Source organism: Peromyscus maniculatus, chromosome 13 (assembly GCF_049852395.1).
Source record: "Peromyscus maniculatus bairdii isolate BWxNUB_F1_BW_parent chromosome 13, HU_Pman_BW_mat_3.1, whole genome shotgun sequence".
In the NCBI taxonomy this organism is placed as follows: Eukaryota; Metazoa; Chordata; class Mammalia; order Rodentia; family Cricetidae; genus Peromyscus; species Peromyscus maniculatus.
In genome coordinates this window covers 64,719,458-64,746,250 of record NC_134864.1, presented here as the reverse complement: position 1 = coordinate 64,746,250, position 26,793 = coordinate 64,719,458, and the positions used below count along the sequence as shown (strand labels likewise).

The 26,793-nt window shown below is 47.3% G+C and overlaps 1 protein-coding gene across 10 annotated transcripts in view; it reads left to right on the top strand.

Annotated features, from left to right (window-relative positions):
- The window catches only part of Myo1b (myosin IB), a 179,955-nt gene that overhangs the window by 49,629 nt on the left and 103,533 nt on the right, over positions 1–26,793 (top strand). For all 10 annotated transcript variants that reach the window (XM_076550420.1, XM_076550422.1, XM_076550418.1 and 7 more), the window contains exon 3: positions 6,633–6,748. In XM_076550420.1, coding sequence (XP_076406535.1) covers positions 6,633–6,748 — 116 coding nt within the window. The remainder of the gene's footprint in view (positions 1–6,632; positions 6,749–26,793) is intronic.

Sequence of the window (26,793 nt, the reverse complement as noted above, 5' to 3'; positions counted from 1 at the left end):
TATATTTGCCAACACTCTAATGTACCTGGGTTGGCTTTTTAAGGATCTCCACAGACATGTGAAAAAATAATTAAAACTCATTCTTCAGAAGATAAGAGGCGGAGTGATGAATCAGTGGCTTTAGGGACAGGGGTCCCTGTGTTGTCTCTGGCAGTGGCCTGAGGGATTCATTTCGGACATCTCCACTCACACAGGATTCTTGGCTTCACCCCAGACGAGAAATTCAGGATTAGCTAGTAGGCAGCAGAGTCGGAATTTATTGAAAAATTTTTTTTTGAAGAGAAAGAAAGGTTCTCAAGAAGAAAATAAGAAGCTGGGCGGTGGCGAGGCAAGCCTTTAATCTCAGCACTGAGGCAGAGACAGACGGATATTTTTGAGTTCAAGGCCAGCCTGGTCTACAGAGCGAGTTCCAGGACAGCCAAGGCTACACAGAGAAACTCTGTCTTGAAAAAGAGGAAGAAAGGCAGACACCTGACAGCATGGACACGTGTTTTACACAGTCAGATACATTCTATCTAGTGCAGAGGGTCTCAGCCCTCCTAAGGCTGTGACCTTTAACACAGTTCCTCATGATGTGGGGACCCCCCCCCCCAGCCATACAATTATTCTGTTACTTTTTTGTAATTGTCGTTTTGCTACTCTTAGGAAGCATAATGTAAGCATCTCTGTTTCCCCATGGTCTTAGGCGCCCGTCTGTGAAAAGGTCATTCAACATCCAAAGGGGTCTCAAGCTGCTCTAGTGGGTTTTTTTTGAAGGTGTTGTCTTTAAAAGGGTGCTGAGGAAGCTGATAAGGAGAGCACAGGGCTCCTGAGAGGCACCTAGGGTCCAGTTGTGGATGAAAGTCTAGATCATGGGGACGCAGAACTCTAGGTTATCCTACTGTAGACCAATATTCTTGTTTGTGAGGCTCCCAGAAGATATCCAGAGAGCAATGAGAACCTACCCAAAGCCGTGTATACATTCAGGTCTTAAAGCCTGAGACATTGCCATTTTAACATAAAATATCTGTATGAAAGAAGAAATATATGGGGCTGGAGAGAAGGCTTAGCGGTAGAGTACGTGCAGAGGACCCAGCTACGTCTTCTGGCCTCCGAGGGCACCAACAGCATCCTACATTTAAACACACTGAGATGTGCACACCCAATTGTCAGGATTCTTAGCCACGCTCCCAGCTGTGTGACCGACCGCACATGCGCTGTCCAGTAGCCAGGCAAGAGGCTTAGTCATCCCAGGGCCTTGTGTCCTACGTAATCTGTGCGTAGCGTGATCATGTAATTTGCATGCAGTGTGATCATGTAATCTATGTGCATGCATGGTGTAGCTAGGTAAGCCCATGTGTGTGTGTGTGTACCTATAAAAGCAGGTTCCACCTATTCCTCTCCTCTCTTCCTTCACGGTCATTCCATAGGCCTCTGCACACCCTTTCTATTCCCTTCCCTTAGTCAACTCTTATAGTGGGCTTCATTGTACCTCGTGGCTTCTCTCGCATGGTAAACAGCACCGCTTAATAAATAACATTGCAAACATAACATAAAAAAAAGGCAAGAAGAAAGAAAAGTGTTTATCTTGGCAACTTTCTCAACAAGGATGGTCATTGTGTTAGAATTCTTGCTTTTTCACTGGAAGGAGGCTTCAGCCAGAAGGGTTTTTCTACAGCAAAGCTACCCTGCCAGTAACTAAGACCCAAGTCCTTAGCACAGGAGGGCAGGAGAAAGGATGTGTGGGGAAGGAGGAGGAGAGATGGGGAAGGGGGGAGGGGGAGGGAGGGGGAAGGGGGCAGGGGGAGACTGTAGAGTCATGAGTTTCAAGGCAGGCAGTGCAAGAGCAGCTCTGAAATCACAGTCTGTGCGGCAGAGGGGTCCGATGACGAAAGTGCTTCCCGGGGAACCCACCCCAGCAGTCAGTATCTGAGCCCTCAGCTCAGACTCCCCGTCACACCCCGCTGGTTATGCTTTAGATCTGTTTGGAATGTTCTATAAACCGTGGCTCCAAGTTTTCTGGTAAGTCTTCAGTTTTGTGTAAAGCTGGGCACATTTTTAGCTTCTCCCTGCCCGTTTCCTCGTGTATACAGAGGGACTATTACTAATTTCCCCGTGAAGATCTGAGTGCTGAGTGAGATTACATAGCCGAGCACCAAGCCCACAGTGAGCACATCAGCATTCTGTAAGCAGTGTGTATTTCCGTGTTGTAAATGCTGTGTGGTTCTATTGACCACTGTATGATACTGGAGTCAGAACTCCAACCCCCTAGACCTCACCTGAATTTATCCATGCCTGTAGTGCCAGAGTTCACCTGGGATCTCTTTACAAGCCGTGAATGGCTGGTGCCTCTCTCACCAGGTCACTGAGATGGTCTCTGAGGAGTGAGCTTTGCCAGGACTGCCTGTGGAACAGCATGCGTGACCTTTCCATGATAAGCTCTGGCTGTGGGGGCGCATCCCCCCGGGCTCTGAACTGGCCTCTGGAGAGGGAAGGCTGCTAGATGGCCTGTCCTCCAGAAAAGAGGTCAGTTTCCCTGCAGGCACCAGAGGAGCCCCCAGGTTGTGTTTGCCAGGCATCTGATGGGAGTGCCAGAAGTCCTTAAAGCCTGCAGCTGAGGACGGTTTGGCCTTAGGAATGTCTGCACATTCTTGACTTAATGTCTGCCCTGGAGAAGTGAAAGGGGAATCTGTTAGTTGAATGTGCCTTTTCCGCAGGGTCCACCCGCCTCTGTCCCTTTTTATTTCCTGTTCCAGTCTCTTTGCTCTCTCTTCCTTCACCTGTCCTAGATGTCAGAGGTTGGTCACACAGGGCAGTGACAGACAGGAGAGGAACTTTGCTTTGCCTTCTTGATGGAATGTTGACACCCAGGGGCTGATGGTGCCGAGGCTGGGGGGATGAGGGTGATGAGCAAGGACATGGAGGACGTGGCTACTTGGCAACGAGCTTCTTTTGAGGGTTAGACGCACGCAGTAAGAAAATGGCGGTGATAACATTTAAGTTCAGATGTTCATTGATGTAGAAATGAGTTGCCCTGTCTGTCACCCTCCTGGACCCTGAGGAAAGTTGTCTTCTGCATTTCCTTGAGGACGCAGTGGGCAGCCTGAAACCAGAGTTGAATGTCAGCCCCACCCAGCTGCTTGCAGGACTGCTTTCTGTGTTTCTAAGGAAAGAAGGGTGTGACTGAATATTTAATTATTCCTACTGCTTCCATGGGGGTTTAAGTCTCTGCTTCTGGACCCTTGGAGGAAGAAGCCCATCAGCAGCAAGGCCAGCAGAAGGCAGCTCTTAGAGGTCCTTTGCTTAGGATGCAGACAGGAAGTGACTGGATGTAACCAGCCTGGTGGGGAAGAGACACAGGTGAGCTTCCCTTTGACTGTTAGAACAATTGCCTCCAGGAATCTCATGCTGGGGGGAGAAGACTGAAGAGATTTCACACTGCCTGGGAATGTGTCAGACGGCTCTGCAGGGGATCACAGCCCAAACCACAGTGTGGGCTGGGTGTCTTCCTTTTAAACAATACCCACGTATTAAGACCCCACCGAGGGACACTGGGTGTGTGTGTAAGGTGTGTGTGTGTGTGTGTGTGTGTGTGTGTGTGTGTGTGACCATTGCACACCCATACGCGCGCGCTTCTCGTTAGTCTCCTTTTCACTACAGCTTGCTTGTTTAATTGCCTTCTTGGGGTACTGGCTCGGACCCTACAAGTCCGGTAACAAGGGGAGGATGGCAGCTTTAATGCTTTGCTTAGATCCGTGTCTCGTCCCACGTGGCTCCCTTTCTGGTTCGTTCAGAGATGGTGGTGTGTCGGTTACTGGCGCATTGTGGCAAACCATTTTCAGAAGTTAACGGCTAACGCGACAGTCTTCTTGGCTCACAGCTTTCTGGAATAGAAACTTAGTCTGGCTTAAGCCTTGCCTATCTTCTGCTGGCCTCACCTGGGATTACTCCTATGACTTCAAGCATCCGGTGGCTTCAGTGGGGGTTAATGGTTGGGGATGGTTCATTCATAGCCTGTAGTGCAGGCTGTGGGGCAGAACACTTTGCCCCTCCCCCCTCCCAACTTCTCCATTGATGATAGCTCAAGCTCGTTTCCATCAAGAGCACAGGATAGTTGTAGAGACGTGGGCACGTCCACGTTTTCAGAGATCTCTGCCTGGGTCACATGTGCTAATGTCTCTTTGATCAAAGTCCAGATTCGGAGACTTGGAAAATAAACACAACCCTTTGAAACACTGTTTCACAGCGGGTATGTGTACAGGTGGAAGAAGTTTTTCTGCCCTTATTTGCAAGCAGCCCCCACAGTAGGGCAGGAAGCTGGAGAGGAAGGATATTTAAGGCTTTGTTCACTGGCAGCACATGGCCTAGAGGCTTCATAAGATAACGGCCGTTATACATAGTGAATTTGGTGTTGCGTGTCAACACAAGAGTAATAATGGACTGCATCATCCACTTTCTTTGTGCCCACGGGAGCTGGTGTGAGCCGGTCATTCAGCTGGAGGTACTTACTGAGTGGGCAGGTCCTGTTCTGTGTGGTAGTGCCACAGCTGGGGGCAGAAGCACAGCTAATTCAGTGTGCACAAAAGTTACAGAGAAGAAGAAGCTCACTTGCCCTGAGCGGGGGTTTTGATGCTGAGACTGAGGCAGCAGAATGCGTTCTCTATGCAAGAATGCCGCACAGGCAGATGTTTATCAGGGCTTAGCCATTGTAAAGAGCCAGTCCAGTGCCCTGGCTGCTGACAGAAAGTCTGTGCGCTTAAATTTTATTTTTATTTAACAAAAGGAGAAAGATACAAGTACTTGCCCCCTGCAAAGGAGGCTCCTCATTTGCTCAGTAAATAGAAGCCATGGCGAGCGGCCACGCATTCACCTCTGTGGTGGAACTGTAATGTGTTAGTCAGGGGTTTTCCATTTTAGACACCTCCCATTCATCTGTTCAGGAGAGCCAGAGTGTGGGGGGTGTTGAAAGCTTTGGGAAAGCATCGTCTGACCTGGATGTTGGGGAGCTTGTAGTCATTCTTTGTCGGGCCAATTTAAGTGGGTCCTGACAACAGAATTTAGGGGTACTCACTGTGTGGAGATGCAGCTTTCTCACACCGTGGCGGCGGGTTTTCTACTTTTGATTAGGTTATGCTCATGTGTGTTGGACATACACAGAGGGATTTGTTTGTTTCCCATGTTCGGAAAGTTTTTTGTTTTTGTTTTTTAAATGAAAGTCATTGTGGCTCATATAAAAACATTGCAGAACATTTCTCCTGTGTCCTTGCTTTTCATTTTGTTTAATTTTCATCTCCATGGGTCTCAGTGGTGGCCGATCTGGAAAACCTTGACCTAGAAATGTTACCTGTTGACATTGGAAAAGTGTGCAGGCTGGACTGGCCACGCCCCCACGCTCAGCTTTAGTAATGTCCCCTTCCTTCCTTCCTTCCTTCCTTCCTTCCTTCCTTCCTTCCTTCCTTCCTTCCTTCCTTCCTCCCTCCCTCCCTCCCTCCCTCCCTCCTTCCCTCCCTCCTTCCCTCCTTTTTTTTTTTTTGCAAAATTGCATTTGTTTATTTATTCATTTGTGTGTTTGTGTATGCAAATGTGTGCAGCGGGGAACATGTGGAGGACAGAGGACAACCTGTAAGAGTCAGTTTTCTTCCACGATGTATGTGGGTCCCAAGGACAGAGTTCAGGTCTTGATGGCAAACCCCTTCACTGGCTGGGCCATCTCACTAATCCCTTTTCAAACTTTTTATCACATACATAGTTCGTTGGCATTTTTTCTCTTCCGTCTCTACGATGTTGAAACTGAGGAAAAGCAGAGCTGCCGAGACAGACGTGTTCACCATTAATCCGCTGTTGCCTGTGGTGTTGTGCAGGGCATTGTGCAATAGGGACCAAGCCAGTCTCTCTGGAGCTGCCAGCCATGGAGGGTTGAAGTGTAGAGGAAGAGAGTTCTAGTTTGCAGCTGGGAGTTAGCTAGTGTCCGTCAAAACACAGCACGGATCCCTCAGGAAGTACGCTTGAATTTACCGTTAAATGTAAATTCAACATTAAATGTCTGTTCCATAAGAAGGAACACGTAAATCCTATTACCAAAGTGTATCATAGTGTGCAATCCTGCTGTTTGCGTATTTCCAAGGTCTAGCTAACTGTGGGTCTCATACTGAACTGCCTGTGGTCTGCACCGTGTATTAGATGGCAGGCTGTAGAGGGGGCAGAGCCGAAGTGAGGCCCCTACCCCAGGCGTGGGTGTGGGCGTGGGCTGGGTAGGTGGGCCGCTAATGCTCCTGCTCTCTTTGGAGCAGAAGGGTGAAGGTGAGCGGAGGCACTAGCTGTAAGCTGCTCCTGAGAGTAGTTTTGTGAGCTTGGCCAGTATGACAGGGCTCTGGAGAGCTCGAGCCCAGAGTCATGAAGTTATGTCAGGATTCATCTTGAAGCGTATTTTCAATCTGTAAATTCGTGCTCTCCATTTATGAGCAAAATGAACATGCATTATTGACCGCCTGTCTTCAGAGAGACATGGTGCCCTTGAAGTGTATAAAATAGGGGTGAGGCAGGAGGGCACGTGTTGGTTCCAAAGGGATGAAACCGCATCACACTGAACTTTGAGGTGTTCCAGTGCGTCCCATGTAGTCAGCATATTACTTCCTCCTTCTTCTTCTTTACAGACGTACATTGGAAGTGTGGTTATATCCGTGAACCCCTACCGGTCCTTGCCCATTTACTCGCCTGAGAAAGTGGAAGATTACAGAAACAGGAACTTTTACGAACTGAGCCCTCACATGTAAGTATGGCTGGAAAACCCTTCCGCTCTACTTCAGTGCATAATTGACAGATGTGAGCAGCTGTCTCCTTGAATCACAGGAAAAAGTGTGTTGCTTTTTTTCTTCCGGTTTTTAGCTCACTGAAAAGAATGTAGAAGTTAATAGTTAATGCCTTAAAAATAAGGCAAAATACTCATGTGTAAAATATTTCTGCTGCAGAGTCTGTAAGCAGCAGCTGCTGATGAGTCTTGCACAGAAAACAGGAGTACGCATTGTTTGCAAGAGTCCAGCAGCCCGGCAGCGTCACACGCTTTTCATCCCCGCACTCGGAGGCAGAGGCAGGCGGATCTCTGCAAATTCTGAGCCCAGCCTGGTCGACAGAGCGAGTTCTAGGACAGCCAGGGCTGTTACACAGAGAAACCCTGTCTTGAAAACCAAGAAAAACAAGGTCCAGCTAACGTTGTCATCGTGTGTTTGGGTGGAAGGGCCGACAGCGCCGTCACTGTCCGGGGCATTGCTCACCAGATGTGTGGGACAGGCTGACTTGTTTTCCTGACTTTTGTTACCAGCTGGTTTTTCTGAAGACAGTGGTTGGTAATTGTAGTTTAAAGGCTGTGGAAGGGAAGTCACACCATACAACAGAACTCACGTGGGAAATGTTGGGGGAGGAGAGAGGCAGCGGGAGGCGGAGGGGCTTGCCTTTCTAAGGGGATGCAGTGCATGGGCACAGGGGTGGCTGTAGCTGATGACCTATCCTGCCAGGACCCTAAGGGCAGGCTAACGTAAATGCTAACATGTATGTCCATAGTCCTTCCCAAAGTCTCCGTGTGACATGCAAAGAGACACTGGAGTGGTTTTGTTAACTCATACCACTATAATTTTATTTTCTAGCCTGAATGACTGAAGTAACCCCACGAAGGTTTTCTTAGGTTCGATGGATCGACTACAGACTTGGGATTACTAGATTTTTAATTGCTCACATAAAAATGTCTGAAAAAGCAAAAATAGATAAGTAATAAATGAATGAATAATAAGGCGAATTCAGCCAAATCTTAAGCAACACTAAAACCTTTTTATTTCTTTAGTTATGGTCTACTGACTTATACCTAAAAGGAATCTGTTCACCCTTTTACATTGTCTGCGGCCACTGTTGAGTTAAGAGAGAGAGATCTGTTTGGGCCAAGCTGTGCCCTGAGCCGAGAGCCTCAGGCTTCTCTAGTGTTTGCCTGAGCAGAAGAAGCATTTCCTGCCCCTGGTCGCGGGTATGTGAGTGCTTTACCAGAATTCTTACTGTCTTCAGCTGCAGTCAAGTTACTCGCGGTGACTTGCAAAGGGGTGTTGTTAGATGCAATAGAGTGCTTTTATGTGATAAACCGTAGCATGTAGATTTAAGACATCTGGGGACTGTTGCTGGATGCTGCGCTGGGACTGATGTATGCAAAGGTGCCCGGAGAAGTGCCCAGGGCCCCGCAAGGTCGTGCTGTGATTGCAGCCATCATTCCGGTTAGCTTTTAGCAGCAGCCTCGCCTAAAACAAACACTTTGTGGAAAACAATCCCAGCTTGCCAAGGGATGCATATAAATGAGCGCGCGTGTTCTGTGTTCACTGTCTGTGAGCGGAAATACCGATGTGAACACCTAGAAAACGTCTTGGCTGAGGAAGAGATTAATTTGTCATTGTGATATTGTGCTGGTGGTGGTTGTGGTGGGCGTGGTGGGCGTGGTGGGCGTGGTGGTGGTGCCAGCGGCTGTATGGCTTTTGAGTTGGTTAAACTAGACTGCTGTGGTTCAGATGCTCAGCGGTATCTCCAGCCAGAGCTGGTTTGGGTGATTGAGCAATTGATGGTGTCCACAGACGGTTTTGATGGTCACACTCATAGGCAGGAGGGCTCTGCGGGTCGGCAGGACAGAGGTATGTACGGCAGGGGCACGCGGCAGCCCCAGATCACAGAGCTGTCTGCTCACAGACAGCCGTGCGGAGGCCGAGAAGCTTGACACTGATGCGGGTGAGCCATGGCCAAAGCCTTAGCTGGGCTTCTGTTTGTGGTTCAAGATCAGCTGTCACTTCATGAATAAATGAGCTCTCGTAACTAAGGCATCTATATGGATATGTATATGTATTGATGTCTGGTGGAATATCTGTCAGTCTGTCTCACTGTCTAGATGTATGTTTTGATTTCTCAGCGATGCAGCTCGCAGGGACATGTGGGACTGTTTGGAACTAAATATCTAAATGTGTGAAAATAGTTGTTAAAAACTGAGCAATCTGTATTCTGCCAATCAAGTAGGTTTTGATTATTCCGTTTTCTTCTCAAAGTCAGTTTTGCCAGTGGTCTAGTCTCACTGTGCCTTAAGAAAAATAAAAATCTGAAATTGCTTTTATGAAAATCATTCCTCTAGTTCCCTTGCAATGAAATGTTTTATTTGATGCCTGAGTATTTATTTTAAGTCTTAGGCATTGCAGTCTGGAGTCACTGCCAGAGTCTCCCATGGACTTAACTCAGTAAAACACCCTTGGGAAAGCCCGACTTCAGGAGCCCTGCTTCCTGTAGGCTTCCGGGCTGTTCTTACACACGCTAAAGTTCGGCTCCTGCTGTGATGGATGTGTACTTGTAAATGGTTTCTATTCCTGCTTAAGCTCTGTACTGCAAACCGTGGTCCTTTGCTTTAACGGTAATAATACTGGGTGTACCAGCTGCTGCATCATGAGATTGACTGGTGCTGGCACTTCCTTAAAGACTTTACATGTATTGTAACTCACTTCTCAAAATAATCCTGGTGGTGGCAGGGCCCTGGCCTGCTTCGTACCTGCCACTCATCTGGAAGTGAGTCCCACACTGCTCTCAACAGGGCTCCTTACTGTGTGTTTCTGCTGGCTTGCCTGTGTTCTTGTACCCACACCCTCCATAGTTGCTGTGACCATGCCTCAGTTTATATCCACTGCCTCTACCCCATAAGCTGTATTTCCATATTTTTTAGATTTAAATCTCTACTTTGGAAATGTTTTGATGTGGTAGATGTCTGTTCTAGGACTTGCCTTGGACTGTCTGTCTTTAGTCCTGCCATTCTTGTAGGAGACAGCATGGCCCTGCTATCCTGATGCAAAGCAGTACCACCGGCAATAAAGAGTTCCCACTGCTGAAGAGAAGCAGAAACAAATGTTCGATGCCCGTGAGGGCCTGCATGCCGTGCACGGTGATTGCACCAGTGCGTGCATATTTGCCAGCCCCTGTCCTGTCCCTCTGCCCTCACACTCACCATGCTCGTCCACGGCAGCATCTCTGTGTGCTTTGCATGGACCACCTGCCATGCTTATTCTCCCTCTGCCCCAAAGCAGCTCCAGTGCTTCGGATTTACCTTTTCTTTAAATTTCAGTCAATTAAAAGTATTTACATTCCACGTAAGTGTATGATTTACAGCTAATGGAAATATGTAGTAGATAAAGTAGGATGATTTTTTTTTATAATTTTTTTATAATTTATTTCTATTTTATGTGCATTAGTATATGTATGTCTGTGTGAGGGTGTCGGGTACCCTAGAACTGGAGTTACAGACAGCTGTGAACTGTCATGTGGGTGCTGGGAATTGAACTCAGGACCTCTGGAAGATCAGGCAGTGCTCTTAACCACTGAGCCATCTCTCCAGTCCCTAGAATGATTTCTTACCTGAAGTCCTTCTGAAAACAGTTTGCTGCTGCACTTTTGGAGTGTTTGGTCCCTTCCACATTCAACTCCCTCAAAGGGAAGAACCATCCCCTCATGTAAAAGCCGCGGCTTTGAGCCTGGGGTCCTTGGGTGGCATCTTCAGGGAGGTGTGGTTCCTTTCTGATGGGATCTTAAAGTTCTTTGATAATAGCTTTTAAAAGGTATCCAAGGAAGACTTGGTACATTTCAGATGCTCAGTAGCTGGATCCCCAGAGAACCACCTCAGATCTCAGACTTCAAACATGGGGAAGAATGAGGAAGAGGAGACAGGGAAAGAATTGGACTTCTTGGCTCCTCCCACCCGCCAGAACAGCGCTGGGATGGACCGCCCACAGGGATTCCATTACCAGACCCACTGGACCTTTGTCGTTGATGTTAGGTCTCCCTGCAGTGGATGCTGCTTATCAGCCACCATCAGGAGATCTGTGGTAATCAGGCCTGTTGTCTTCTCTTGGGCAGCCTACGTGAGCTCCTCAATGCCCTTTGACTGAGCAAGCTCTTTGGCCTACTCTTCAAGGTTGTTATCTTCAGCTCTCTCCTCTAACCTCAAATCCTGCTCTTCCTCATGGAACCAACCCTTGAAGGCCTTTCCTGTCTCCTCTCTATGTCTCTTACCTGTGCCCTATGTTGATGGTTAAACTCTACTTTGTGGTCAGATCCCAAGTGACCCTGCCTCTGAGTTATCAGAATTGCCCATGTGGTTGTGTCCAGTCTCATCTTTTTCCCCCCTTCAGATTTATTTTCTTTTACATGATTGAGTCTCATCTACATGTATGTGTGTATATCATGTGCATGCCTGGTGCCCATAGAGTTCAGAAGAGCATCCTGGACCCCCCAGCACTGGATTTAGAGATGGTTGTGAGCTACCATGTGGATGCTGGGAATTGAACCCAGGTTCAGTTGAACCTCTGGAAGAGAAGTCAGTGCTCTTAACTGCTGAGCCATCTCTTCAGCCCCCAGTGCCATCCTTTTGAATTAACAACTTTTGTAAATGAGGACATTTATCCTGCTCACCTCTGTAGCTCATTCTGCCCTTCCTTTAAAGGCTCCATAACTAGAAAGCAATTTAATTTAAAAAATTTAAATAATTTTTCCATTTTGCTTTCTCTCATAATGGAGACATAATTGAAAACAAGTTATTCATAAAATATTGAGGTGTTTATTCAGATGTCACGTACCATGATGAAAATTTTTCATTTTTATCAAAATGTAAGACTGTTTATTTTTTAGTGCCCTTTCACCCTACGTATTTTTTAGTTGGTTCTCGTTCATGCTTTCCATGGAATGAACTCACCACTAAAGGGTAGAGTGTATCGTGCTTTTGCCAGAATCCTCTCTGGTGGACACAGCCTGGGACAGAGCAGAAACATGTCCTGTAGGCGGATTTTTCTTTCCTGCCCACCAGTTCCCAAATGACTGACATGGAGACTTAATATTAACTATAAATGCTCAGCCTATAGCTCAGGCTTGTTACTAGCTAACTCTTACATTTTAAATTGACCGTATGTCTTATCTACCCTCTGCCATGTGGCGAAGCCGTCTTTAGCATGGCATGTTTATATCCTGTTTCCTCTTGTGCCTCTCCTGCGACTCTTGTGATTCTGCCCTTCTTCCCAGCATTCTTACTCTGGTTCTCCTGCCTAACCTCATCCTGTCCAGTTATTGGCCAGCCAGCTTCTTTATTAAACCAAGCACAGTGACAGATCTTCACGGTGTACAAAGGGATTATCCCACAGTGATATCCTTCTTGAATAGGGATAAAGTGTGTGGTTTATATTACAGTAAGATTTGCAAGCACTATTTGAAGTAAGTGGTCTTTCCATTTTCGTGACGGAAATTTTGAAAATTTAGGAAAATGATTTAAGGCTTTGAAGATTTTCTTATTACTTACTCTCCTCTAAAAATGCAGAAGTCGGGGGAGTTTGGATGGGTTGATGTCAGTCACACAGACGTGGCTCTGGAACCTTTGACCCCTGTGTTTGCATCGAACAGAGTTTTTAGGACTGCATGCCTGCAGAGTGACGTAGATGCCTCTGTGTCCTGAGCTCTTGGTTGACAAACCTGTTTATTCATTGCACTCCAGGTGAGCCAGGTAAATGTTATAAAGAACATTCTGATTACATCTCAGAATGTGGAAATGACGAAGTCGGGCACTCAGAGCTTAGGTTAAGGGTCCTCTGCAGGTGACGGTGGGGGTGGAGGGGGTGGGGGTGGGGCCTCTTTTCTGTGATTAGGAGATAGTCTTTGTAGGGTTGGTTGCATAAATGGGTGTGGAGACATCTCTCCTCAGGAGTGTTTGTGTGTTTGTTGGGGAGGGGGCGTTTATACTCCGTTTATACTCCTCTCATTTACATTTAGAGCCTTTGAACCTTCTGCTAAACTATACGCAGGAAGATGTTTGTCCTTTCCTGTCCATCCTGCTGTCTGCTTACCGCTGTAGAAATGTTATTCATTCACCGAGTAAATATTTAATGAGCACTTTCTGTGTCCTGGGCTCTCTTTTAGGCATTGGGATGCAGCAGCGAACAAAACAAAACTCTCATTTTCATTGGGCAGATGACATTTTGACTCAGTGTCCTCGGCGTCTGAAATCTTGTACAGCAGCAGTTAGGAGGGGAAGGGAAGAAGTCAGACTTTAGTGAAGGGAGGAGAGGATGGTTTTCAGTGGCTGTCTTACCGTGTATCTGGGGTCGCCTTCTCTGAAACCGTGTGAAGCGGTGGTAGATGGCAGATTCTGGGCCGGGGCGTGGCTTCTGTTTCCCACGTGCGTACGTCACTTGTGCAGGAAAGAATCTGAGTGCCGACTCTACATTTCAGACCCTGCGCGTTACCCTCTCTCCACAACAGTGCCATCTTGAAATGGCTGAAACCGCCCTTCTACATTTACACGTGACTGCTGGGGGCCATAGTGAGCAGGAGGCAAATGCCTTGTTTACCTTCCATCTTTGAAGAGACTTGCTTGGTTTTGAACAGCCAAAGATGAGGAAAGTTCTCCTCAGAGAGACCAGTGTCCTTTTGCCAGTGCCTTAACAGTATGATGCTGGGTCCAGGGCGAGGTGAGTCTCCTGGCCTGAGGCATATTCCGCTTCTAAAAAAAGAAAGTGCTCAACACATCGAACTCTCTCCTTTAAATCTCAGATCTTTCCTCAGGTGTCTGCAGCTTTCCCGGGGCTGCTTATATTTTAAAATTACAATTATTTATCTTATTTGGGGGTGTGCATGGTGGCCAGAGAACAGCTTGCAGAAGGTCACCTCTCCTTCCACCACACGGGTCCCAGGGATTGGATTTAGGTCATCGAGGTTGCTGGTAACTCACTGCCGCAGGACTGGGCTGTCCTGCCTGGAGCGACTCCCAAAGCAGTTCCTTTCAGAGTCTGTTCCCTGGGTAGAGGAAGACCCCAGCTAATTATTATTATTTCAGATTTCGAAGCTTCTTAAATTAGGAAAAGTAGGAAAGTGTGTGGGATGCCAGCCAAATATTTTTGTCATAAAAATTGTAGTAGTGATGTAAGAACATGTTTGCTAGTGGAAACTGTTTCTAATCCGCCCAGGAAGTCTTGGAATCCTCATCCTAATTGCAGATGTGTGTTGAAGTTTTATTGTTTCTTGTCAAATGCTCATCTGGGATTTGAAGGACTCTATCTCAAGAAGGCTGTTTGTACAGCCGAGCATAATTCAGATGTTCACACCAGCCTAGAGGTGGTTTCAGTGATACAATCTCGAAGGAAAAGTTTGGCTTGCAGCGGGCCGACTGTTTCCTGCCAGTGTTGCTAGTCTCTGGGGGGCTCCGTGAAGTCCTTCACCAGCTTGGGAAAAGTCCTTTTCAATACGTGAGTGGCGCAGGCATGACCTCGGCCTTGGAAAAGGTTAGCTCGGTCCTCCGTCCTTGACACCCAGGCCTCTCCTTAAGGGTGTAAGCTTAGAGAGGCTGGGAGGGCGCCACACCTACCCTTCAGTTGTTCTAAGAAGAATCCTTGCTGGGATCTGTGGCTGGGACTTGGTTGGAATTTGTCAGGGTGGGGGCTGCCCGACACTGGTCCTGTTCCATTCTGGGGAGGTGAGCAAAGTGAGTTTGGGGTCTGCACTTGGGAGACTTAGGCCTAAGAGTTGAGCAGCTTACAGGGGCTGAAACCCATGTGAAGGAAGGGGAGCAGGGAGCAGGATCCAGTATGCCAGCCCAAGAAGTGGGTTTGTTGCTGCTCTGAGGTTCAGGGTATGCCTTCCTGCCAGTTCCAGCCTGTGAGGAATCCAAAGTCACCCAGTGGAAAGACTTGAATGTTCCTCCAATAACATGATTCTGCATGTACGTGCAAGGCTCTGCGGGTGTGAAGATGAGTTTGTCTTGAAGGCTCCACAGCCTGGTGCAGGAGACACCAGGAAGTCAATAAGAACCACAGAAGGCACAGAAAGCAGGATGCATCCTGGTTCCTCCTGTTCCATTAGTGTCCTTACAGAGGGCTCAGATGTTTGAGTGTGCTAGTAATGGCAGGACACCAGGGTGAAGATTTTAGGAGATGGGACAGTGGACTCTGAAGAGTGACTTGTTACATGCACATAGAGCTCTAGGGTCAGAGAGGCATTCTCCAGTCAGAGGGAATGGTGTAGAGACTCCGTCACTCAATTTTTGAATGCCTGTTAAGGACCACATGGAACCTTCTCTTCCCGATCCTGGACCCCTTTGACTCATTGTCACTCAGTAGTCCAGATCTACTTGTGAAAGGCATTCGAACCCCTCAGTGGCATGTGGCTTCTCCTGGAGCTGTTTTATTCCTAGGCTGCTTTTTTTTTTTTTTGACCCTTGGTGTTCAGTTGTCATGAGTCAGAACCTGTCAGCTCTTCAGTTATTTACTGTTTAGGAAGCGAGAGGGTGGTTGTCCCCCCTCCCCGCCCCTTCATTGAAGGCTGTTGGTTAAACTACGGAGTGTGTTGTCTGGTTCTTTTGTTCCACTTACAGTGCGTGGGGATGGCTGCTGCGTCACTGGTCCCCACAGAATTCCCGTAGCTAACCAGAGATGTGGAGCGAGTACCATTTCTGACGCCACAGTGTGTGATTGTCCTCACCACCACTGGATTCTCCAGTACCATGTGTCTCACGATCCAGTCAGTTCTGACACTCAGCCACTTAGAGACAGCGTAGAGTTCGCAGGTCACAGAGTGTCCAACAAGACTTCCCCCCCTTCAGGTGCCATCTATAAATGGGGTGTCCTGCCGGGCCAGGCTTCTTTTTCAGCAGCCACAAATTTAGGGATTTCGGTAGTTACCTTGCTCCTTTCTGTTTCGAGAATTTTCTAGAGCCTCTCCCAGAACTCAGGGAAACAGTTAATATTTACTGATTTCTTTAAAAGGATGCATGTCCGAGCGCTGACTGGAAGACCACATGGGAAATGGTGGTCCTGTGCCTCCCCACACGCTGCTGTCCCTGTACCTCAGTGTCTTGCCAGCTGGAGTCCCCTCTGTGCCTCTGGCCCTCTCACTGTTCAGGTTCTGATGGCCTGATGTCTAGAGCCCCTCTTTTCTCGGATGTAGGGAGATGGGCCCCAGTTTTCACTGTCAGCCGGAGGCTGGGTCTTTCTGCGGAACACTCCCATTTTGGAACGACTAGGAGACCCACGGTGAGTCATGTAGTAGCACCAGGTAAGGGCGAAAGAGACCTTTGCATGAATAATAAGAAACTCGCATTACTCGGGAAATTTCGAAGGTTTTAGGAGCGCGGGGGACGTGAGGCAAGGACCACATTGCGTGTGTCCTTCCCAAGACACACTTCCGAGAGCGCTGTCCTGCAGTATTTGAAAGCTGGATTCCTGAAGTTTCTGGGGGTCTGGATGTAATGTTCTAGAAACCCGAACGAGCGGGCTGCCTCTCTTTAAAGTGCATCTTCAAGGGTTCTGTCCCCGAAGCATTTCAGTCTCCTCGCTCCCTCCTGAGGCGGCACCTCATATGCCCCCCCCCCAGTCAAGTACCTCCCTGTCTGCTGACGACCCCCTCCCACCACTGCCCGCCTGTGTGTCCCCTCCCACCACTGCCCGCCTGTGTGTCCCCCTCCCCCTCCCCACCACTGCCCGCGTGTGTGACCCCCTCCCACCACTGCTCGAGTGTGTGACCCCCTCCAACCACTGCCCGCCTGTGGTCCCCCTCCCCCTCCCACCACTGCCCGCGTGTGTGACCCCCTCCCACCACTGCCCGCGTGTGTGACCCCCTCCAACCACTGCCCGTGTGTGTGTCCCCCTCCCCACCACAGCCCGCGTGTGTGTCCGAGTGCTTGTCCTGGCCACACCTCCCAGTTGTCACAACACTTCTTTGCTTTTACTCTAAGACCGAGAAAATTGTCCCTAGGTGTCTCTTTCTCTCTCTCTCTTTTTTTTAGTGAATTCACTCTGAATTTTGTTCTGTTTCTCTATCATAATTTTTTTTAATTTAGGAAAATTATTACATGTATTTGTTTGTACACACACACACACACACACACACACACACATGTACACACACAGAAGCCAAGGCACACTTGTAGAGGTCAGAGGACAGCTTGGGGGGGGCAGTCCTTTCCTTCTGCTACACAGGCAGGTTCTGAGGGTTGAACTCAGGTCATTAGACTTGACAGCGTGCTGCTCTACCCACTGAACCATCTTGCCAGCACTAGAATACGTCTTTGGAGACCATCTGCCACCTCCATGTTGTCAGATCTAGCGACCAGTCTTGCGTTGTCTTTGGCAGTGATAAACTCCTTCCTGCACACGTTTTACGTTTGGCTTGCTGGCGTGCTCACTCCTGTTTTCCCGTCTCTGGCAGCCACCTCGAAGGCTCCTCGGGATGTGGTCTTCTTTTCAGTCCTCGTCTTAGTGGGCTTGGCTCTGGGACTTCTCTCAGGCCACCACATAGACAGGCCACAGGGGGTCCACAGGGGCTCCGGATGCCTGCTGTGCACTCCTGCTTCTTCCTGCACTCGGATCTCCTGCTGGACCTCCGCACTCAGCTCTTGGGTGTCTCCCCAGGTCTCAAAGGCCTTGCTTGCTTCAGCAGGTTTTAGCCCAGACTTGGGATGGCCTGACTCCCTTTCCTCTTCTTGGCTTTGGGTGGTGCCAGTGCCGCCCTCCGGTTACTCACAGCACAAACCGTTCTTGCCCGTCTTCTCCACCCACGCCCAGTCTATCCACCACCTCACCCCCAGTTGCTCCAGCTCTCAGGCCGTCTCCCCATCATCCTGCCGTCACGTGTTAGGGTGAAGGGCTAGAGTGATGCTTGCCACAGGTACTCATCGGCTGTTTGTCTTTGCTGCCCAAAACCCTCTGCGTGGCTTCCCAGGTTCCGGCCGGCTGTCCGGCCGTCTTATTTCTTAGGCCCTGTCTCCAGTGCACTGACCTCCTGTTGCCATGGGGACGTGCCTTGTGCTTGTCACGGTGCCCTCCCTTCCCCACTGACCTGAAGGGTGACTGACTTGCTCTCCCTTCAGCCAGGGCACGTTTCCGTTGTCAGCGTAGCCTCTGCCCGCACCACCTGAGGTCGCAGTCCTGTGCCGTCCCCCTCCCCGTCCCGTTGCCCAGCAACCTCCTTTTCTTCAGTTTGCAGCCCCCTGCCTTGTCACTGTGTGTTCATTGGCTTGTCTCTATCCTCCCCATCTTCTGTGCTGGAGTGCCGTTTCCACAAGAGCTAGGGAAATTTGTTTTACATATCCATGTGTCCATAGCAACCACAACAATGCCTGGCATGGTGTGACTGCCCCATAAAACTCACAGATGAATGAGTGCACGTGGGCTTATTATTAGTTAGAGTTGGTGTAGAAGGCATATATTTGTCTTCAAGGATCTTCCTGTCACACTGAGGTGAGGTGCGGCTGTCTGCCACTGGAATATAACAACAGCATGCAGTTGTTCCTTGGTATATCCATGGGGTCTTGGCTCCAGAACTCTCTGAATATACTCAAGTCCGCCAAGGCTCGGGTTCATTTAAAAAGGACATGTAGCATGGACTCATCACCCCACCTCACCTTCACTTACTTTAAATCATCTCCTGATTATTTGTAAAACTTAGTACAACATGAATGTGAATGTAATATGAGCCATTGTTACTCTGTATGACTTAGAGAATAATGGCAAGAAAGTTTGTTCCTGTTCAGTACTTTTTCTTCCAAATCCTTTCCGTCTGTGGTTGGTTGAATTCTATCTGGGGAAACTCGTGATCACAGACAGCCAATTGCAAGTGTTTAGAAATGCTACCTGCATTGTGTCTTAAGGAATTCTCAATTGTCACTTAATAATTAGCTGTGTGGAATGTAAATGGGACTCACTACTTTTGGCTGTGGTTCAGTTAGCCAGGGTATTAGGAAAAGATATCTGGATTGAGTTGATAGCTCTAGGTAGAACTAGTTTTAAATTTTATGAAAACATTCAAAATACCAATCTGCTTGAGTCACTGGGAGGCCTGAAGGATTGTTAAGGTTAGTCAAAGTAATAGGAGTAGCGTTTGGATCGGCAGAGAACCTGAAATTACAAGCCTTTTGCGTCTGGAAAGAATTGCCACCTTTCAACTCAGTCACCAACTGGAAAAAAGTCTTCAGACTTGTTGAATATGCTCAAATGTGTATGTATGTAATTTTTTAATGAGGGAGTGATGAATGACTTACTGTGGAAATAACTTATAAGTGTAAACAGATGTTAAATTCATTTATGATTCAAAACAAAACCTCTGGTTGCTATTGGTGATGGATGAAAATATCATTCAGGAGGGGCAACATTTGGTGCCAAATAGACTGATTGATTTCTACAAAGGTTCTGTCTGCTTTGCATATGAAGTCCTTCTCTTGGGATATTACTGCCCAGCACCTGGATGCATGGGGTAGTCAGCTTAAGACTAAAGAGAAGATCCTAAACCTTACAAATGGCTTAGCCTCACTTTGCAAACTTGAACACCAGAGGACTAAGGCAGAAAGTACATCTTTTCTCCTGAGCACTTCCCCTCTGCCCACCGTGTGTGTGGCTTAGACAGGATCTGGAGTGGGAGGATCCTGCTGCCTTCCAGGACGGACTTCGATGTTGGAAGTGTAGACGTCGGCAACTGCTTTGGTTTCACAAGACGCTCTCCCCTCCATGCGTCCTTGCTCAGTTCTAGCCAGGTAGCATTGCTGCTGCTTCAGGATGTGTGGTTGCCTTGGCTCCCGGGTCTTTGCCTATTTCGCTTATATAAACAGGCAGTTCAGATAGAACAGTCTCACCCAAGGCCAGACAGGTTTATTAAAGAAACAATGGTATGAAAGTATGAAGTTGGGAAAGATACAGTTTGTTAAAGTGAGCGCATGTAGCTGTTTGAGATGACGTGATACGAGTGACTCATTGCTCTCTGGTTACTCATTACCTGGAGCCTTGAGCAGAAGGAAGAAGGAAGTGTGGAAATGTGTATGTGTGCTTTCTGGGCATTGTTCCTGAAGCCCATAGAGAATGCTGTCTGCTGCTTTGAACATTGTTTCCTTTTCCTGACAGAGCTTTCATCTAAATAGCTTGTGTCTGAGGAGGGAAGTGACAGGCTTTGTCCTGTGGGCACAGCCGTACCCTAATCTTTACACTTGAAAAGTCTTTATGATTCTCTGTGCTTGGGGACACTCTTCTTTGATGACTGTGCACAGAAGACATTGATAACGAGTGTCACCTTGAGAATTAAAACATGTCCTAGGTAAGGGCTCTGGCTTTGGAAACAGTTGTTTGATGAGTGTGTAATCTGTTTCGGCACCCAGCCTCGTCGTGCCTACAGTCCCTTTCACAGTGGCCCTGGGTACCATCCAGATGCGTTTCCTCTGCTGTTTTCAGTCCAAGCCCTGCTGGCTTCCAAGGTGGAGATGCCGGGGCAGCGCCTGCATCTGAGGCCTTTTTGCAGAAGTGTGACATTGTTCTCACCACGCACAGTGTCGTGGTCTTGCACTTCTTGATTGTACACAGTCTGGTATGCCTCGGTATTTGCTATTTATGTTCTGCACATTTATAAGAGTGAACATGTCTAAGCAAGGATAAAGTGTTATCCTTCCTCTGTTACTTCACGACCAGTGGTCTTAACACCTACCCAGTATGTTTGCTCTTTGGCCCAGCATCAGTTTCTTAATGCGCTGTGTACCTATGAGATACACATACAAATATAAATGCAAACTTTTAAGTCGTTATGGTGGCTTGAAAGAGGATGGCCCCCAAAGGGAGCGGCACTATTTTGAGATGTGGCCCTGGTGGAGGAAGTGTGTCACTGTGGAGGTGAGCTTTGAGGTCTCACATATGCTCAAGCCACGCCCACTGAGACAGTTCACTTCCTGTTGCCTGCAAGATGTAGGACTCTGAGCTACTTCTCCAGCACCGTGTCTGCCTGTGTGCTGCCATGTCCCACCATGATGACAGTGGACTAAACATCTGAAACTGTAAGCGAGCCACCACAGTTGAAAATGTTTTCCTTTATAAGAGTTGCTGTGGTCACGGTGTCTCTTTGCAGAAACAGAAACCCTAATTAAGACAGTTGTGAATATTAGAAAATCTAATATTTTGTATCTGTACTCCTGTGACTCAAAGTACCCCGTGGGAGACATGTGCCTTACTGTGTAGTGCTGTGGGACGGTCTGTATGTCAAATTGCTCTGATTGGTCAATAAATAAAACACTGATTGGCCAGTGGCCAGGCAGGAAGTAGGTGGGACAAGGAGAGAGGAGAATTCTGGGAAGCGGAAGGCTGAGGAGAGAGTCACTGCAGCCGCCGCCATGACCAGCAGCATGTGAAGACGCCGGTAAGCCACCAGCCACGTGGCAGGGTATAGATGTATGGAAATGGATTAATTTAAGCTATAAGAACAGTTAGCAAAAAGCCTGCCACGGCCATACAGTTTGTAAGCAATATAAGTCTCTGTGTTTACTTGGTTGGGTCTGAGTGGCTGTGGGACTGGCGGGTGACAAAGATTTGTCCTGACTGTGGGCAAGGCAGGAAAACTCTAGCTACAGTGTAGGCCTACTAATAGATGTGTGGTGCTACACTCGGGAAGTACTTGTTTTTAACGTTCAGCTATTCTGTTCTGCTGACAAATGTCTATTGTTGTAGTCAACCCAAGGTAATAATGTGCTTGAGATCTCGTAATGGAGTGTGAGGAAGGGGGATGCTAAAGCGTTAGCTGGGCTGCGTGAGTGTGGCATGCCTTGACACAAGTGTGTTTTCAGATGCCCACCCAGGCTGCTGTGTGTCACATAGTGCTCCTCAGGCTGTCTTTCACACGCTAACCCGGATATCCAACCTGCTTCAATATAGACAGACAGACAGACAGACAGATAGATATCCAACCTGCTTCAAGATAGATAGATAGACAGACAGATAATAGGTAGATAGATAGATGATTAGATAGATAGATAGACAGACAGACAGACAGACAGACAGATAGATGTGATAACATCTGGAGTACCTGGCTTAAAAGGTGAAGAGCAGAGCTTATTTGGGCCTTCCTCTTGGGCCTGTGTGTAGTCACGTGGGCTCACTAGCTGTGGAGGAAGCTGAGAATTAATCTTCCCTTGTGCCAGGAAGGGGAACTGGACAAGATGGAATGTAGTGAGTACATCATACCATTTCTCATCTCCTGCATCATTTCATTATAGTCGATAGTGTTTCCTAATTCAGCTCGTAGGAGCCATATAAAAGCTTTTGCATGGGTGTAAAGTATGAGTGGGATGGTATATTTTAGTGAGATCATGCCCTTAAACATTTCAAATCTTATAACTGTAATCACAGGGTATTTTCATACTTCCATTTTTAATCTTATTTGAATACATTCTTGCAAAAATAAAACCATTGGCTCGTTTTCCATGTATCTGCTGTTCCCCTTCTGTCTCATGCTACTCTTCTGCATAGATACTAATAACCTTGGTTTATTATGAGCAAAGGTAAAACAAATTGCTAAATGGTCTTATTAATTAAAAAAAACAAAACAAAACCGAAGCCAGATATTGGGGTGAAAACTGAGATCAGAGAAGCAGAAAGAAGCCAGCCACATTCTTACTGCTAGGAAATCCTCAGCCAAGAGAGACCTACTTCCTGTATACACACGCCTATATGCCTTTCTGTGCCCTGCCATCTCACTTCCTCTCTCTGCCCAGCTCTATCGCTTCCTGTCTGTACAGACCTACAGACCTTCATTCATTTAGTGCTGGGATTAAAGGCATGTACCACCACATCTGGCTCTGTTCCCAGTATGGCCTTGAACTCACAGAGATCCGGATGAATCTCTGCCTCCCGAATACTAAGATTAAAGGCGTGTGCTGCCATGGCCTGACTTCTATGTTTAATACAGTCGCTGGCTTTTTTTTCTGATCTTCAGATAAGCTTTATTGGGGTGCACAAATAAAATATCACCACACAGGGGTGTTTTTTTGTTTGTTTGTTTTTTAAGCAGTGTCACAGTTAGTTACTATTTGTAGAATGAGTCAACATTATGTGATTATTTGAAGATGTGACTAAATGCTTGATATTTTACTACAGTAGATCTGTTTGGGGCACAGTTCCTGTATTGATTTTCTTGAAGTTGATATATCTATTGGGATTTTTAGATGATGAGGTGCTGATTTCTTCTGTATTTACCACATACTCATCACTATTGGGATTTTGGCACAATGGTTCTAACCAGCTTGGAGAATGAAGCCAGTACAGTATTCATGTTTTGGGGTCCTACTCTTCCTAGATGGGTGGTGAATAAATAAAAGTCAATTTCCTCTATACTCAGGAGTTTAGAGTTGTGTTTAGGAACAGCGTAAATTAAATTTTCTTTCCCAAATATGGCTGTGGCTGTAGTGAGGGCAGATGATGGAGAAGTAAAGCTGTTGGACAGGGCCACAGAAGAATTCTGTTTGTTTTCTTTTTGGTCAAAAAAGAAGAGAAAGAATGCTTACCCAGCAGAACTAATACTGTGATCATGAGAGTGGTTTTCCCAGGGTGAGGCTTGTCTGTCTGACTCCTGCTGTGTCCCCCTGCAGTTCCCTGAACCCGGTGCTGGAAAACAGACACAGAACAACCACAAGGAAGGAAAGAGAAGAACACGGGATTGTAGGAGCGGTGGTGGTGGTGGTGGGGGGTTGAATTAGGATTATATAGACACCTTGGGAAGACAAGAGAGTCCATCTCGGTAGGCTTGCCTTGAGTCTTCTGGCTTCCAGACACCAGACTGAACAGTAGGCTCTCAAGGTCGTTTACTTAGAGATGAACTAAATTCTGAATTGTGGTCTCTTTATTTGGTAAACCTCTGTGTGCGTGCGTGCGTGCATGCGTGAATCCATCTATCCATCCTCCACAGTCCCCTTCACTCCCAAAGGAAATCTCTGCACGTAGACATGTAGACCCTTTTGTTTTGACTAATTTTTCTATCATCTTATATTCCTAGTTGACTGAAGACAGCTGACTTTTTTACAGTCAGTGTAACAAGTTAAACAGCCTTTAAAAGTCGTGGCAGTGGGGATGTAAAAAACAGTTGAGACCTAAGAGAAAGCTGGTGCCATGATGTCCTCTGTGGTAACTGAATTTACCCCATTTCATTTCCTGGTAATGGACGCAGAAGGGGAAATAGGATCAGTTGTAAAGTTAGTTTTGCATATGGGAGCAACGTGTCTTGTTTGCTCAAGAGAATAAAAGTTTTCCTTGTGGGTTAGAATGAGATTTCTCTTAGGGGACTTAGGGCGTGCAGGATGTCATCGTGAATATCTCCTGTAACTTCCTTGTAGAACATAGTGTCTTAGCATAGGAACCTAGCACCCAAGTTTCCACACACAGAAGAAGTGAAGAGTCTAGAGGAAGTTTAACTTTCTCTCTTGTTTTCAGCTGTCCTTTATGCAGTCCTCGTAAGGGACGTCTGGGTGTAAAGGCGCTCTAGAGCCGTTTGGACATGGAGGGACCAGAGGGCTCCACTCGCACAGGATTGTGGACGGTGAAGCGTCTAAGAGGCTCATTCAGCTGCCCCCCAACTGCTCAGTTGAACCACCACAAATTCCTCTGAATCTGTAGGGCCTAGGAGAAGGGAAGCAAAGAATAGGGTCCCGGGGATGCTGATGTGTCCATGGATGAGTTCCAGTGGCCTATGGATGGTGTCAGTTGATTAAAGAATGCAAAGGATACACAGATCATGCTGTTTCCTTCAAGTGCCTCCTAATCTGTGACTGTTCTCTGTTTCTGTTTATTTTCTTCTTGGGACTAAGGGAATCTGCATATCACTGGAGGCTGTCTTCTATGGCAAAGGCCTAGAGTACATGTTGTCTGTTGTCAGTAAAAGAGAGCCATTTATTTATTTGTTTGTTTGATTTCATTCATTTAGTGATGAGCTCTCGCCATGTCAGTCAAGGCAAGGCTACAAACTCCTGGGTTCAAGCACTCCCCCATCCAGTCTTCTGAGTAGCTGGGCTGCAGGTTACAGCACCATGGCCAGCTGAACTCCAAGTCACACTGAATAATGGTGACATTTTATGACAGCTTATGAAGCAGATGAAGACTTACCTGAGCTGGATGGCTCCCGTTGTCTGTAGGGAGGTGGGTCCTAAGGTACACTGCAGTTTTGTTTTCTGTAGACCAGCTGGTAGCCAAACGCTCTGTAGGCATGCTACGCTCCCCTCTCTTGGTTCCGGAGAGTTACTGGAGAGATGGAGAATTTCTCAGTGGCATTGGTAGTGCACAGCAGGGCATGTGTGGACTTTTTATTCTTACGGTTGTAACTGCGGATGGAGAGTGGCTTCGGGAATTGAGATTTCCCTCTTGGACTCTTGATAAAATGGCAGAGACGCTTTCCTCCCGTTCATGTGGATTTGATTGCTTGCTGCTGTTGGTGAGATTCCTCTGTCACCCTTCTAGGACATGTCACTAAATGGACTGGACAGCGGTGTGTCATGTCTCAGTGGCAAGAAAGGTGCTGGGATGAGGAGCCAGAGTTGCCGCTTCAGCCTTTCTAGGCAGTGTCCCGGGATTCACTGTAAAGAGCTGGAGTCTTTGAAGATGTATTAGTGCGTTTAACAGCAAAAATTTCGAGTGCCAGTTTCTGCCAATCCCAGTGATTTTCTTGGAGAACAGATTCTGGTCCTCCTTTCATGGAGACCTTCACCTGGAGGAAGCCAGAGAACTGCCACAGCAGGGTTTTAGAAATATGAATGACAGAGAGGGATCCTGGGACCTAAGGATCCCAGTGGTGGGGGTGGGGTGGGGTGGGGCGGGCTCCATCTTCACATCCCCTCCCATGCTGGGTAGAGTCCCTGCGGACTGTCCTCACTTGATAAATACTGGTTACAGAAGGTTGGATTATAAGTGATCATTTGTCAAGATGGACTATAGAGAAGTGATCCTACTTTTTTGGGATATGTGGGGAGCTCAGAGAAGGCATCTCCCGGTGAGGGTTCTAGGATATAAGCCTTCTTTCTATAAGATATGCTTACCTGCTAGCCCTGATGGTGATGCTAACAGCCCTTGCCCTCTAGTTCAAGAGTTAGTAATGACTTAAAATGTTTGGAGTGCAAAAATGACCACACTGTGACTGCCTTTAAAAAGTAGGTTTTAGGTGACTTTGTCCCTGACTTCAAACAGTATTTATAGATAGTAGCATTAGGGAGAATTGCCAAATCCCCCCCAAATTACTTTAACGATTTATTTTGAATGTAAAATAAAGGCCCACTTCTGAAAGTTTCTTCTTTGGTTTAAGGTTTTAAACGTAAACTCTCTGTGTAGCCCAGGCTGTCCCAGAGGTTACAGTTCTCTGGCCTCATCCTCCCAAGTCCTGGGATTACCACAGGATTACCTCCCAGGCCTGTGCTACCACACCTGAATCTTCTTCAAGAATTTAAAATTCATTGTTTCTTGTTTCTGAACATATGAGTGTGCACTTACATATGCAGACCTGAGTAACATCTCGTTTGATTTTACCTTTATTTGGTAAATAGACTTTGAAAATATCATGCATTAATTTCTTGCCTATCTTATTTTCACAAATGAGATGAAAGACTGTGTGAGATGTCATTTCAGCAGTTTATTCTGAACGGTGCCTAATGTGCTGACACTGCCGGGAACCTGGGTAAAGAAAGAGAAGCTGTAAACCAGGAAGCCTCCAGACTGATGACACTGTATGCTACAGGTACAGTAGACAGACAGACAGGACTACAGTAGACAGACAGACAGGACGACAGTAGACAGACAGACAGACAGGACTACAGTAGACAGACATGATACAGTAGACAGACAGACAGACAGGACTACAGTAGACAGACAGACAGGACTACAGTAGACAGACAGACAGGACGACAGTAGACAGACAGACAGGACGACAGTAGACAGACAGACAGACAGGACTACAGTAGACAGACATGATACAGTAGACAGACAGACAGACAGGACTACAGTA